The sequence below is a fragment of the Zonotrichia albicollis genome, chromosome 13 (genome assembly GCF_047830755.1).
Source record: "Zonotrichia albicollis isolate bZonAlb1 chromosome 13, bZonAlb1.hap1, whole genome shotgun sequence".
Lineage (NCBI taxonomy): Eukaryota > Metazoa > Chordata > Aves > Passeriformes > Passerellidae > Zonotrichia > Zonotrichia albicollis.
The window spans coordinates 5,029,598-5,045,542 of NC_133831.1; the positions used below are offsets into that span (position 1 = coordinate 5,029,598).

General features: G+C 40.6%; 1 protein-coding gene across 1 annotated transcript in view; it reads left to right on the forward strand.

Annotated features, from left to right (window-relative positions):
- PKD1L3 (polycystin 1 like 3, transient receptor potential channel interacting) overlaps nt 1–15,945 on the forward strand; it is a 35,989-nt gene that overhangs the window by 6,336 nt on the left and 13,708 nt on the right. The window contains 20 exon segments of the mRNA XM_074551246.1: nt 507–911; nt 1,979–2,077; nt 2,797–2,846; nt 3,945–4,050; nt 4,643–4,850; nt 5,451–5,571; nt 5,823–5,964; nt 6,596–6,781; nt 6,936–7,081; nt 7,554–7,748; nt 8,581–8,706; nt 9,972–10,154; nt 11,153–11,277; nt 12,083–12,209; nt 13,089–13,223; nt 13,870–14,092; nt 14,350–14,543; nt 14,949–15,179; nt 15,415–15,516; nt 15,707–15,885. Coding sequence (XP_074407347.1) covers nt 507–911; nt 1,979–2,077; nt 2,797–2,846; nt 3,945–4,050; nt 4,643–4,850; nt 5,451–5,571; nt 5,823–5,964; nt 6,596–6,781; nt 6,936–7,081; nt 7,554–7,748; nt 8,581–8,706; nt 9,972–10,154; nt 11,153–11,277; nt 12,083–12,209; nt 13,089–13,223; nt 13,870–14,092; nt 14,350–14,543; nt 14,949–15,179; nt 15,415–15,516; nt 15,707–15,885 — 3,283 coding nt within the window.

The window sequence follows — 15,945 nt, forward strand, 5'->3', positions numbered from 1 at the left end:
CAATTTTATTCTCTCAGCTCCCTTGGAGGGGTCCTTTCTCAGAGATATTTCACCACCTAAAGCATGAGCATAAACCCTTTTTTCCTATTGGCAAAGCTGATAGCACAAGCTTAACTTTAGTCACAAAAATCTATGTGATGCCAGTCAGAATATTTCTGTATTTGAAGTTAGAAGTTTCCTCTGATTAGAGTAAGAGGATTCCTCTCTGAGCTGGACACATTTGCTGGTGTACATTTCTTTCTCACTTCAAGTTCCTGGAAGCCACATATGTGCTGAAAAAAAATAAAAATCAGTAGTGTATGTTTGAATTCTCTTTTCAAAACATTCCCAGCAGAAAACACGCAATAGATTTGCATTAAGTCACCTTAAGTGACTTTATTAAAAATGACTGCATTGCTGCAGTGTTCTTGTGACTCTTGTATAAACACTGGAATGCTGCACAAAGCAGCTGGAACTTGCTGGCCTGTTGCACAAGCTGTGAGAAATTTTCATCTGTGTTTTTGCAGGCGATGGAGTAACCTACAGTGTGCTAGCAGATAACATGACACTGAGTGAATCCAGTGCAAAGGAAGGCTTTGTCCCCCATAACCTGACACTCAGCAGGGCCTCTCAGGAGCTGATAGGCCCAGGGGTGCACCAGCTGGAGATCCGAGCATCCAGGAGCACGATGGCATCGCAGATCTCTGCGACTATTGCTGTTCATTTAATTGAGCCAGTGTCTGGAATTCAGGCTGCAGTGGCTTCCCACACTCTGCAGCTGGGGCAGGATTTGGAGGTGAATGTCTCTGTGTCCCATGGTGCCCCAGAGGAGCTGATGTTTGAGGTGATTGGATCCAACCAAAGCCAGCGGCACAAAGCAGACGGCCCTCGTGGGGAGCCGCGGGCGTACGGCGTTCCCGTGCCCTGGGAAGGTACAGAAATATCAACGCCTCCTGTGCTTCCAGGACAGCACAGGTCACACAAAGAGTCACAGCATCCTGGGCTAGGGGACAGTAGTGCACAGCTGAATTTGACAGCTTTTCTGACTGCTCAAAGTCTGCAGAGCAGGATGAACAGCACAGTCCTATGTAAGCGACCTAAAATTGAAGCAGACAAATGGCTCTGCGCTGCAGAGTCAGAGCAAGGCTTCACCTGATTCTTGCAATGGGAAACACACAGTAAAGAGACATAGGGTTTATTTTTTCATGGCACCATCTGATTAAAGTACAAATGAGGACATTTGCTTGAATAGCAAAGTGTTTTCCTCCCATTTGTTCATTATGTTTCAAGTTTAGACTGCTCTGCATTTTACACTGAAGTAATTCATAATCTGAGGAGTTCTCAGTAGAGATGACAAAAAAAAAGGGAGTTTTTCTGCATGTCCATTTCCAACACATAACTTTTCTTGTAGTTAATTATGAATAAACATTTTAGTAATATTATCCTTCCATTATTACATAGTCAAAGCCTTTAAAACGTGGAATTAGGCAGATTGTGCCTAAGAGTTAATTAACAGTGGCAGAAGATAAAAAAGTTTCCACCTCTAATGAGCTATTCCAGCCCCATGCCAAAGTGGGAACAGTAGAAGCTAATTATGATTTCATTTCATATTTTTAAATTATTCAATATTAAAAGTTTTATTTGTTCTCCCTGTACCCATTTGAACATCTCTTCCCCATAGGCAGAAATTTTCAAACAAGATAACTGCTGTCTCAAGATGCTTAAAGTCATTTGGCCTCCAGTGTTTGTACACCTCTAGTTTCCTGTGTGATATCATAGTCAGCTGACAAACAATTGCATGACAAGGGCTAGGAAAAGGGCAGCTGAGTTATTCAGAAATTGAGATAAAGGGGAAAAACATTTCGGGAAAAGCCTTTCAGCAGTGGACACCCATCAGAAACCCTCCTGAAAACTCTTAACAGAAAAGAAGGGGATTTTCTTTACAAACCCTTTGGACTGGGCTCACTGCTACTCTTAACTGGCCCTTTTCCTTCTCTAGGTACTTATCTAGTGAAAGTGGTGGCCATGAATGACTTCTCCAACATGAGTCTGGATCTTGGATTCATCACTGTGTTGGCAAACAGCTCCCATAAAGAAGGTAATTACATTAATCTGACAGTGCTGGTTTTCACCATGGAAGTGTCTTTTTGCAATCAGAACATTTAATGGAGTGTTTATGGTTTGCATGTAGTAATTTCTTTCCTTCCAGCAACAGTGCTGAAAACTTTTGTGGAGGCTTCTTCCTGATGAAGGCAGATTCCCTGACTTTGATGTAGTCATAAATTAGCATCACTCTGTATATGTAACACATTGCACATTTGCTGTTTGTCCTAGAAATAATGAGTGAAGTTTATGGCTTGGGACATAGCTTTGAAACCAGAAAATATTTGCATCACAGCAGTCTCATAAATTGCTGTCACTAATGGCTTCTAGATGGCTCGTCCTCACATTTACAAGAGCAGATTATACCAGAAATAAAATAACCTCAGCACTAATTGTATTGAAAGTTTTCCAGTGCTTTCCATCAATTTTCCTTTGTACATCAGTGAAACTCCACCACCTTCTGTGGATATATTTTGATTTATACCGTTATGTTTGAAGAATCAGGATCCTCCCTTTGTAGTCTGTGATGAGCTTGTTGTTACCATTTTACCCATTTGACTGTGCTGTTTGTCACAGCTCTGGATCTGATTCTTACAGCCCCATATTTCACACTGTCACAAGTCAAATCCTGTGGATTTAAATCATATTCACTGAGGATGTCTGAAAGCTTTACAGGTAGCACTAAAATATTCTGTTCTTTTTTGCATTAAACAGATTTTGATATGGAAGAAAGCAGCTACAAAACAAATATCCCAAAGAAAAATGTAAGTATTATTTAAGAACCTTACTTTAAAATTGCTTAGAGATTTTTCTTACCAGTGAAAGTGCTGTATAAGACAAGGAAAAGAAGTATTTGCAGCACAGTAAATTATGGACTAGATGTTCTGTTCTCCATATGGTTTAACACAAAATCTATACCACAAGTCTTGGAGACAAATGTGTTTACAGGCATTCCATCTACAATGCATAAAAAAGATTAAAGAAAATGAACTTTTTACAACAACTCAGTTTTGGAAGTTAAAATATGTTTAGATGAACTTTTTAATTCATCTACTTGACTAATGTAAACCTCTCTCTGGAAAGTGATCCTTCAAGTAGAGTTTAATATATTTTATATGGCTCCCAAGTGTTTTCTGCTTTTGTATTGGAGTGTTTAAATTATTTTGCAATGAAAAATCTCCCAGTTTTTGGCAAACTAAGAAGTTAATGATAAACCAATTGCTAGCAGCTGTCCAAATTTAAATAATAAAAATGCCAGACAGAATATTTAATAATGTTAAAAGTCTAGTTTTTAACAGTAACACTAGCAGACAGACATCTGCTATGGGAGATATACTGCTTCACAAGAAGCCATCATGCTTTACAGATTGCCTGTGAAAATATATTGCATCAGAGGAATATAAATCTAATCCACACCCAAGTTTATCACAGTTTGGTACACAGAAAGACAAACTCAGCTACCCCTTCTCCTCTTTGTTTATAGCTGCAATGTATCCAATTAAGATAAAAAAAGGAATGCACCAGAAGACAAGTGGTTGTTCAAGGGTTAGAAGTCTTGGTCCAGATGTGAAGGTTTAATAGGAATTGATTTCCTAAGTACCTAGTTCTGAAAATGGGAGCTGCACTCCTAAACCAATGGGAGAATTTTGCCACACAATTTTTCTGTGCTATCTTCTTCTATTCCCATTGCTTCTACTGCCACACTACCTCTGCTAAGAGAAAGATTATATAAAGTACAAAGCTGCATCCAGTGATTCGGGGTCTAAACTTTCAGACCTTTTTCATTATAAAGAAGCAACATATGTATAAACATGTGTTTATTCATGTTTGTGTTCTAACTGATGCATTTACTTCTTATTTAGGATCACAAAATATATATTAAACCAAGTCGCCATGTGGATCCTTTCACAACTGTTACACTTGGCTGGCCAGACAACAACAATAATTCCAGTTTTCTCTGGACCTGTGGTTTGTGCATTTCCTGAGCTTTTTTCACCAAGTTGTACTTGATGAGTAACAAACTCACTGTTGTGTCAGATCCAGTGTTAAAAATTTGACTTAAGGATGCTTCATTTTGTGGCTTTAAAGTTTGTTACTCAATGTACATGAAGAATTTCCTTCTACCCAACACTAGTTTTGGGACCAAACTAATTATGTATATAATATGGCATAGTACTCCACTTTGTCTTCTCCCAAAGGTTTCAGTTTTTCAAGATCTACCTGTCCTAAGCTTCTCTCTCATAGCCAAGGACTAATCCCAAGTGACTTACACAGGCATTTTCAAAGTACCTGTGTCTCAATAAAACAGCAATAATTAACATTAAACATGATGCAAACACACTTCTGGCTGAAAACAGAATTGGGATTCAGGCCATCTGTGTCCTATCCTCATAATTATCCCTGACCTCATACATGACTTTGGAAAAGCCTGTACTCTGAATCCAGATTACCAACTCTTTAAATTGTGTTCAAGAAATTTGTTTCTAAAGCTCTTTGAAACTTATGGCAGGAAAGTCCTTTATAGGCTGCTGTTCTAACCATAAAGGAAATGTTTCTGCAGGAGCTTGCTGGCCTGCCTGGAATGAATGTGTGCAGCAACAGATAATCCTAATCAACCAAAGTGAGGTGCAAATCCCACCTTCCTGCCTTCCTCCTCCGAAATCAGCAGTGACTGTCAGGATTACTGTCCAAAACCATGGCAGTGAAGAGAGGCAGGATGAGCAATGTCTCTATGTGACTGCAAAACAGGAACTGCAACTGGAAATCAGGTCTGGTTTGAAAGCCTGGCATTCACAGGTTAATATTATTACTACACAAGCATAGTGCAAGGCCACAGTTTCCAATAATAATGATAATAAAGTAGTACTGTACTTTTAGAATCATAGAGAACTAGAATCACAGAATGCTTTGGGTTGGAAGAGACTTTAAAGATCATCTTGTTCCACCCCTCAGTCATGGGCAGAACACATTCCACTAGATCAAGTTACTCAGAGCTCCATCCAGCCTGGCCTTGAACAATTCCAGGGATGGAGCATCCACACCTTCTCTGGGCAACCTGTGCCAGGGCCTCAACACCCTCACAGTAAAGAAAACTTATTGTTCTAAATCCATTTGTGCCCTACCATTATAAAAAATGCTGACCAAATAAGTCGTGCTGCATTTTTCAGTCCATGTTTTTGAACACGATCCTTTTACAAACTGAAACACATTCTTCTGAAAACCACTTAGGGTTTTTGACCCCACTGCAGTGTTGGAAATTGCAATGTATCAACCTCATTGAAACAACAGGAAAAAATGCCATAAGACTTGTGTGAAATTTCTCCTAGACATCTCATACTATGTGTAACGCCCATCTTACTTCCTTGCAGGTGTGAGGCAAACTGCAAGCCAGTGAATGTTAGTGATGAAGTTGTTTTGAGTGTCTCTGGACAGGAGGACTCCCAGGCCATATATTATAACTGGTATTTAGATAACACATTCCAAAACAAGGTGAGAGCACCAGATTTGTCAGAAATACTGCACTGACACAAATAAATATCCACAAAGCCATATGGCCTCAGAGGGGTATTTTGTCAAGTGATGCTTAGAAAATACTAGTGAAGGTGGAGACAATGGGTGCCTGGATTGGGAGGGGTTACAATGAAGGGCACCAAACTGCTCCCCTGCTTCTGCTAAATCACAACAGAAAGAACAGCAAAAAGCCTCTACTGCCATGTGTTCTTTTCTGTCTGATTTTCCAGCCTACAACCCTCCCTCTAGCCTGTGGCCTGACTGGTTTCCAGCAGCACTCTTTGAATTTGCTTCAAAGCAACTCATCCACGTTGAGAATGAACAGCTCCTTCTTGCAGACACAGGGAGAAGCTTTTCAGATTAAAGTAACAGGTAGGGGCTAACAAGGTTTTTAGGGTTTACAGAGTCCTTTGAGATAATCTCTGCTGACGTGACTTCATATTGATGTCACACATGCATAGCCTTGCTGACAAATATGAAGGTAAATTAGTCCACAAGTTGAAAGTGTTACTTTATATGCAAGTTCTTTAAAATAATGAGGAGATAAGTTTGTTCTGGGGTGTTGCATAGCAGGAGAAATTCAGTTATCTCACTCCAAGCTGTCAATAACTTTGTTAAGGCTCACCTGAAATAAAGTTATGCTAAATGCTTGATCAAATAATAACACTTTGCTTTATAATCAGACATTAACATACTGGAAATTGTTCTTTTGTCTCATGGCTGATTCAGTAGCAGGATTTAATTGCGCGTTAGCCCAGCCTGCTGTGTGTGTACCCGACGGGCAGCCTGGTGGGCACGATGCAGATCCGGTCGCTCGCTGGGCTCGATGCAGACCCGGTCGCTGGGTGGGCTCGATGCAGACCCGGTTGCTCAGTGGGCTCGATGCAGACCTGGTTGCTCAGTAGGCTCGATGCAGGCCCGGTCGCTCGCTGGGCTCGATGCAGAGCTGCCCCAGGCTCTGCTGGGCTCACTCCTGCCTGACTCCTGCTCCCTCCCCTCGCAGGCAGGACCCAGCGAGGTTATGGGGAGCGCAGGTTCCTGCTGAGCACCGCGCCCCCGCCCTCAGCCCCCGGCTGTGCCCTGAGCCCCGAGCGCGGCTCGGTGCTCACCGCCTTCAGAGTCTCCTGCAGCGCTCCCGGCTCGGCCAGCCCTGGCAGGCAGCTCACCTATTGCTTCTATGTGACACCAGGTAAGTCCCCAGGCCAAGTGTTTGGCTTCTCCTGACAAGAGCAGAGGCACAACCCGCCCTGCTTTGCTCACGGGTGAACACGGCCTGAGTCCCCTGCTCTCAGAGAGCAGGAGGTGTCTCTGTGCTGTCCCTGACCCCTTCTTTCCTGTTTCAGATTCTCTCCTGGATTGTAGCCCGGATCCTGAACTCTTCCCAGTTTATCTTCCGCTTGGAGAAGAGGAAAATGATTTTATTGTACATGTAAAAATTATTGTTAGCAACAACTTTGGTGATACCGTTCAAACAAATGCTTCAGTGAAGGTACACAGTAGAATTAATTAGTTTCAAGAACTCTCAAGTGGATAACTAACCCATAATTGACTTTTGGAGTTTCTTCCTCTTTTAGATGTAATACTTCCTTCTGAATGTGCCATAATCACCATTTCTCTACCTAACGGAGACGATTCTCTGTGTGCTCAAGGTCAAAAGATCTTCCACTGCCCTTTTTTCTAGAACAAAAGCCTATAAGAATTGTTTGTACATTGACTGAGCAGTGTAAGCCTATTTACTGAGTCTGGAATTACTCTGTCCAGGCCCCAAAAGCCTCCTGCTTCTTCCCCACAGTACAGAGATCCTTATCAGGCCATTAAAAAAAAAAAAACATCTACAATGGGGAACATGAAGTTTTATGTCCCACTCTACCTAGGCTGTGATTAAGATGATCATGGAAGCTGTTCAAAGAAAATTATAACAGCCTTGACAATGTTGAGAGCATATCTGATTCCTTCACCAGGTTGGACCTGCAGATGTCATGGATGGGAACCTGACCCTGCAGGCTGTGGTATCTGAGAAGGCAAACACCATCCTAAAAGATGGCAACAGCAGCATGAGTCTCTTCCAGCTGTACAAGTCAGTCACATCTGTCCTTAATCAGCAGATCCAAGAGCAAAGTTTTAACATGTCTTTACAGACAGACACACGAAAAGAGGTCAGCAAAATGCTTTCTTGTAGTAAAATGTCATATAATGGACTCTTCATATTCTTTGACAGTTCTTGTGTAATAAAATGCTCACATATCACCACTTGAAATCAATGAAGGTTTCAAGTTTCTAGCATCTGTCTCAGTGTTTGGCACAGGTCTCAGCTAGTTTTCACTATTTGTCTACATAAATTATTTGTTTTACCATTCATCAGTAAAACAGTTAATTCTCAATTGTTATTTCATTAATTTGAACTAGTTAATCTAAACCTAATTTTCCCAAGCAATTTAAATATCAAATATCAATAAAATGGCATCTCCAGAGGGATAACTATCCTATCTAATTTCCCCCAAAAGCACTAGATGGCAGGTAATTTTCTTTAGTCCATTTTAGCCACCAGTTGATGTTTCAGTCACAAGCTGATATTTGTACAGTGCTTTGAGTGCCTCAGCTGAAGAGACCTAGAGAATGCATCCTTCAATTAAGATTCATTATTTGAATAACATCAATCACACATGGCTCTGCTTTCTCTGCAAGTGGCATTTACACAGTAATTCACATACATTAGTACAAATTCTCACAAGTAACTCTCTTTGCTCTTAATGGATGTTAAGTGTATGAATTCTCTGTGCTGGGAGGTAACATAAAACTCATGATTATATAATTACTAGGGCAAGTGGCATCTTGTCAGTAGAGCTAATATGAGCTCAAATGATCCTTGTTGTGGAGTCTTACTCTACTGCATAACTTACAGCAAGCCTGGCTGTCAATACACAGCACTACTTTCACAGCCTAATTAGCATCTTGTTCCTTTGCCTAATTATCCCTTTTCATCCCAAGCTCCGAGGGCTGATGCTGACAACTCTCTCTGTTGTTAACATAACATCAATGCAGACTGCTCTGAAGATGTCAGAGGTATTGAAAGAAATCACTTACAGGAGTGAGGAGCTGTCTGTCTCAGCACAGGTAAGAAGCAATTCATCTTATATTTCCTCACACTAATAGCAGAGACTCTAATTATCCCACTGACCTTGGAAGAGTTTCAGTGCTTTATAATTATCTGTTCTTACCCATTTTTTCAACTGTACCAGTATGTATTGACCAGCAGTATTTTGACTCTGTCTAGAGTAAGTAAATTCAAGTCTCAGATATTGTCTCAGCAATCTCTAGAACCCAGGCTATGACCATTACATTTATCATACATTTTTGAGACAGAATCCTTAACTTTTAGTCAGAAGCATGTCAGGGTGCATGTTTTCTCCTGTAAAGCACTTTTAGAACCCTGAAGAAGAACTGTCCCAAGAGGGTTTTTCTAGAGTTGCCCACATTCATTCATCCCTGATCCTGGCACTGCACAACATACAGATAGGCAATGGTCAAGGAAGATGTCAGCACCCAGAGGAGCTGGGCACAAATGTGCAGGTTGGTCCCACAGTAGTATCTCCTGAGTCTTGTCTGGCAACAAGGCATTATTAGTAGCTAATGCTATTTATGGTTATGGGGTGAGCACATGGCAGGACAGAACTAACTGTCACTGCGGGAAGTTTCCCAAATATGCAGGCAATAAAAACAGCTGTCCTGATTTCTGATGGATTGTAGAGTTGGAGCCAGACAATGGCTTGGAGTATTTCAGCAGGATGTGGTTAACTTTGGCAAGACAAGAACACAGCTCAGATCCAGCCCTCTCCCTCCAGAAAGGCTGCTCAGCATTCACAGGCTGTGGGGATGGATGTGTCCAAGCCTGCAGTGAATTTGCCTGGCTCCTTCACTATCCTGGGCTAAAATCTGGCCAATGCTTTCCCAGTCCCAAAGCTGCATCCAGGCACAAAATAAAAATTGTAAAACTCATTCTCCTTTGGCACTTAGCACTTTGTCACTAAGATAGAAACTTATAACCTAATTTAGTACTTTAGCCTACATCTAAAAGCTATCCTTGCCTAGGGTTTGACAGACAAGCTTCTTTCAGATTTATTAATATTTTTATGGGTTACATCTGTAGAAGCAGGCTGCATTTTTCATGCCTGTATTCCATTTTGGTGTACCACCTAGTATATAATCTTTATTAGCATTTGAAGTATTACCCCAGCACAAATAATTATAGTAAAAATGGCATTACCCACCCATAGTCCCAAAAGATGACTGATGTTGCAATATTCAGTAAATGACACAAGTGTCACTTCTGTCATTTGTAGTGCCAGCACATTTAAACTGCTCCTGTGTTTCTCCTGCAGGTGGAAGCCAGCAACACTCTGAAACATGTCAGTGCTTCCTTGCTCACTGTAAACACAGAGCACAGCAGAGATGGCCAGGAGTTAAAGCAAGCAGCCAACTATTTGTTTGATGCAGTGAGCAGTGTTCTTAAAGCTTCTGTAGAAATCAGAGCTGGGAACACTTCAGTGCCAGAGGCAAAGCAGGTAATTTAGATTTGGTCCAGTTTGTACTGTACTCTGTGAATATTTGTTTGCTTTGGGAGGTTTTTAAAATCTCTGCTGTCTCTTGTATTTTTAAATTGCCACTGGGAAAGATTCATTGTGACACCATGATAGACCTAAATATCAGAGGAAACTTCTCCCCAGTTAGACATGTTAGATTAGATATCTGTTAATGAAGATGATAGAGGCCTCCCAAGACTTGTTATATTGAAAGCTGAACAGGACAGGGAACACAGCATCAGCTCTGACCCCTAATCGATGACAAGCATGTTGAGATTCTTTTCAGATTTGCTTCTATCCCCTCCTTTTGCCTCATAATTCAAGGAAACCACAGGTATTAAATATTCATGATTGCCACCACTACTTCACAGCTTGAAGCAGCTCTGGTTGCTGCTGACACTTTTGCAGAAAGCTCTGATTATCTGTTCAGAAAGACACAACATATCTATTTTGTCCTACCCTTTCCTATCTATATGTGAATTGTCACAGCTAACTCTGTGAGTGTCCTGGGCTGAACATACTTTAATTTCATCACTGCAATGGAGTAGGGATGAAATAAATCTGAGAGAAAAGATTATCAACTGGACAAGTTTTCCAACAATAACTCGCTAATAATACACAACTGATATGTAATTAGGTCTTGCTTTTTCAAGTAACAAAACACTAACATGTGCAGCTAAGGGCATGAATACACAGAAGTACATGAATATGTTGATTGATGGCATGCTTGTCATTTCATTGTATAGAAGTTATAAATATAACAATATAGAAGTAAAAATCTGTAAGGCATTTATTTGCCACAATGAGAATTACAGAAACTGAATTGCAATAGAATAACTTTCTCTGAGATTAGGAAGCTTATCACCAAGTTTGTCAGCTTAGTAAGACACCAAAATTAAATGGGAGCAATGACAAATAATGTGCAGTTTGATAATCCTGAGTACCTTTGTTGTAAGTTTCCTCCTCCAATTCTTTTCCAGAGTTCAGTGTCACACCAGCTCCTGAGTACAGTTGAAAATCTCCAGAGTGCCCTTCTGTTTGGGAAGGCACCAGGTGATGAGCCAACAGTGCTCACCTCTCCCTCTGCCACCATGTACATGCACAGGTAAAAGCTGCAGTGTCCCTCAGTGAAGCTTCTGAGAGCTACAAATGTTAATTCCATTCTGCTTAAACACAATGTTTGGAACTAACTAAATACTGTAGCATAATGACAATTTCAATAGTGCATCAAGTCTGTTGTTAGTGACTGATAGTAAGAACAGTTTGGACTCCAGGAGCATCACCTCAGAAATTCCCATGCTGTGTGTTCTTTAACCAGCAGAGAATTTGCTACAATTTCCTGAATGAGGCAGTAGTCACTTACTTTTGAAATGATGTAGAAAACTCATGTCATACCAGCTGAGGGTTTCTTTTCTTTCCAAGTTGCCAATAATGACATGTTACATGGAACTGGAAGCAGCTTGGCAGAAGCAAATAAAATCCTGAGGAGCCTGATGAGCATTTTCCATTCCCTATAATCATCCCTAAATTGTTCCCCAAGAGCCTGGTTTTCATCCACATCAAACTGTGCATTCAAATCAAGAGCATGTTCACACAGAAACCAAGGCTTTCAAACAAGTACACCTTGGTAAAACTTCCTCTCCAGATGTGCCAATTCCACCCCTTTTATGATGATTCTCTGGTAGCATTACATGGAGTACTGCATCAGGGACAGAGTCATGTACAAAGCATTTACTGGCAGACTTAGAAATTGTTTTGCAACTAAATTATATTCTTGAAGAGAGAAAGATTTCTCTGTAGATATGAAGTCCATGCTATTGATGTTTGGGTTTTTTTCTGGTGGATATTTTTCCTTCTATTATTTTTTCTCTTTTATTCTGCTTTGCTTATTCCCAACCCTAACTGGACAGATTGCAAACAGAAAACATGGATAGCACATCCATTAACATCTCCAATTCCAGCTCTGCCAGCTTTACTCTCCCACCTGCTTCCTCTCTCAATATTTCAGGAGTTGATGGTGAAACAGTGGATATAAGGGCAAGTAAACAGCTTTTATCTAACTCTATTTGATATCCAGCTTCCATTCCTCATCTAATGGGTTTAGAATTGTTTATCCTTTCACAATGAACACACAAGCATGTGTCATTCCTCCTGTCATGCCAAGAAAATTTGAAATTATTGGTCAAAGAAGCTTTCATTTATCTTAATTGCATGAGGTTGGTTCAGCAAAGACAACTGAATCCCTAAATTCCCCATCCCATCAGCCCCTCACATACACTTTGATTCACACATTGATGGCAGGAGCAGGCAATGGAATGAATCAAGATCTCCACATCTGTTTGTTGTTTGTTTACTTCTTATGCTCTGAGGAGGATGCAACAGCTCACAGTCCACATCACATTCAAACTAAGCCACAGCAGCCTTCTTTCATCCCAGCAGGAAACACCTGAGTGTGGGGACTCAGATCCTGCAGGAGACAAATGTGCTGATGGTAGCACAGCCCCCATCTGAATTAGGACATGGTGTTCTTTCTCTCAAAACAATAGATTGCATATAATTGTCATATTTTCATAATACATTTTCTGAAGATCTCTCTGCTTGGTTTAATCCTCTCAGAAGACCCCTAAAATCCCTGCAAACATTTTTTTTTTCATTATACCTCTTCCACCTCTGCCAAAAAGGTGTCACACTGTATGGAAACAATAAAGATTGTATACATTTCAGAATGAAAATCACTTCCAAGGTTTATAGACCCACCTTAGAGATAAGGTAGAGTCTTATTAAAATCCAGATGCAGACTTCATGTAAGTTTACTTCTATTTTGGTCTGAGCTCATTCTTTCACTATAATCAGGGTGTGAATAAAATGAAATACTGACAATAGCTCAGTTGTCTGATTGTTCATCTCTCCGAACAGATGGTGAGCTTTGCCATGAATCCCTTTTTCTCCAGTGACAGCAGTTTTGACATCAGTGGAACAGTGGGAGGTCTAAGTCTAACTGGTCTGGATGGTTTGATCATACCTGTCAGCAACCTCAAAGAGAACATTGAGGTAAATCCACTATTTCCTAATTCTCACCCTCTTTTCCCATTTTTTTCTTCTCTCCATTACCAAACTGTCATTTCTGTTATCATTTGTGAGGTGAACACAGATGCTGGTGGTGGTCATTACATTAGATAATGGGCTGATGCTGTCTGTAACTGTGGTGAAAAAAACCCCAAATATTTCTGTCTTTTCTTGAAAAGGAGGCATTTTATTCTTCCTTTGAATGGATGTAAGAATGCTACTGGTTGTGGAAATAGATTCCAGATTACAGTCATCCCAAAGCACAATGTGAAGTCTGATTTCACCAACCAGCAACTGTATTTATTGAACTACTCTTTGGCTTCCTAGCCCATGTGAAAACTGACATCTGAATCATTCATACATGCACTTTATGCAGCCAATGTCTCAGTCATAATCACAGTTCTCAGTTCAGAAATGCACTAACCCTAGGCTTTGTGATGAGTCTACACAGATTTCAAATTAATTTTTCAGAGGTTAGTTGACATTAAAAAGAAAATTACTTTGAAAATGGTACTTTTGCTGGCCATGATATCCTGATGTTATGAAAAAAGATAATCTAGCATGTGGGCTGCATGCTAAGAAGAAAAATGCTTTTCTGTATTTAAACCTATGTCTTTTTGTTTAAAAACAGATCATGTTACCAAGGCTTTCAGCAACTCAGGAAGATAAGGTTCTGTTGAATCTGGGCAATTATAGCACTTTTCAAGTCAATGTTACCTCAGAAAACACATCTATAGTGATCCACCTGGAATCTGAACACGACATTCCACTAATACTTTACTTGGGGTATGGTTATCACCCAAATGAAACCAACTATGATATGAAAAATCATCTGTTCTGTAAGAAAACTGGAGGTAAGAGAAGTGGTTATGACTCATGACCTTGCAGAATGAGTCTTGACCATGAGTTCAGGTGTCTAGCTGGAAAGAAACCTCATGCTTCAAAGTTCCAATCTCTTGAATAAAATGTTCATTAACAGGAGGAAAGATTGATTTGATCAATGAGTTGCTAAGAATGATTTCACACCTGTTTCTTTGCTTCATTTATTACATGCATGCTTCTGATTTAGCCTTTCTATATATACATTGAAACTAAAATATTTATGTTCAAGGTGAGACAAACAGCTGGGTTCTCAGCCCAGAAGAACTCATTTTTGGAGAGGGAACCTACTATTTCATGGTTTTACAAGATATGGAAATGGATTCAGCAGCCTACAGTGGGCTAACCATAAATGCCTCTTGCTTTGCATCCCGCTGCGTGTTTTGGGACGAGCACCAGGGAGGCTGGAACAGTTATGGATGTTTTGTAAGTAGAGCAAAACAAAACCATGTGTCTGTTACACACTTCAAAGCCAGCCCTCATAACCACCATCTGCAGTAACTGACACCATGAAATATGATCAATCTGAGATGTTTTAATAAACTCAAGAAGTTTAGTCATTTTGAACTAACCTTTGAACAACAGTCCCATTTCTTGGGATGAACTTCTATATAAGAAGAAATGGAACCATTCTGACAAGGCCATAATATATTGTAATGCCCATTACTGCTTAGGTGTTAGAATTAACATTCTTTATTGGAACTTGAACAATCTGGTGTGCAGCAGCTCTCTACACTAACTTACCAATATCAGCACAGTCTTTTCATTTGCTTGGTAAGTCATCTAATACTGAAGGCAAATGTTTTATCAGAAATCTTTTCTGGGTTTCAGGTAGGACCAAAAACAAACCCTAGCAGCACACAGTGCCTCTGCAACCATCTGACCTTCTTTGGGAGCTCCTTCTTTGTCATACCCAATGCCATAGATGTCAGCAAAACAGCACAGCTGTTTGGTACATTCGTGGACAATCCTGTGGTGGTGACAACTGTAGGATGCATCTTTCTGATATATGTGCTTGTAGTTATTTGGGCTCGAAGGAAAGACATCCAGGATGATGCCAAAGTAAGTCTCCAGCTAATAAAGTCCATGTATTCAGGCCCACCATGTATTCAATTCCCACCATGCCTAGCCTCTTTCAATAGGAAAACAACTACTCCTTTCCTACTCCTTTCCCTGTAACTCTCTATTTACTGGTAAGTAATCATTGTTCACAAGATCACAAATTCCTACTGACAGCCTTCAGGAGTCTGTACTTACAGTTCAGCTAACACGCTGCCCATGTTGTGTGGCTCTGCAGGTGAAAGTCACAGTCCTGGAAGACAATGACCCCTTTGCCCAGTACCGTTACCTGGTGACAGTTTTCACAGGACACCGCCGGGGCGCAGCCACAACCTCCAAGGTATCAGTGCACTGTGTGGGAGGAGTTTATTTGCTTTGAGAGCTGGGTGAATAATAGAGCACCTGAGGCTATTGAACAGGATGGCTCAAATGCACTGTCTGAGCCAGAAAGCCCTGAGGTTTGATGAAAGGAGAAATAATCAGTTAGGATGGAGATGTGCAAATCTTCATTTTGCCTTTTTATTTTCCAGGTGACTCTTACCCTCTATGGACTGGATGGAGAGAGTGAGCCCCACCATCTAAATGATCCTGATACACCAGTCTTTGAACGTGGAGGAGTGGATGTTTTCCTCCTCTGTACCTTCTTTCCTCTTGGGGAACTGCAGAGTATTAGATTGTGGCATGATAATTCAGGGCACAGTCCATCCTGGTAAGTGGAGATCTGGAGAGGCTGGGAAGTAAAAATCCACTAAAACCTTTTTATAATGAC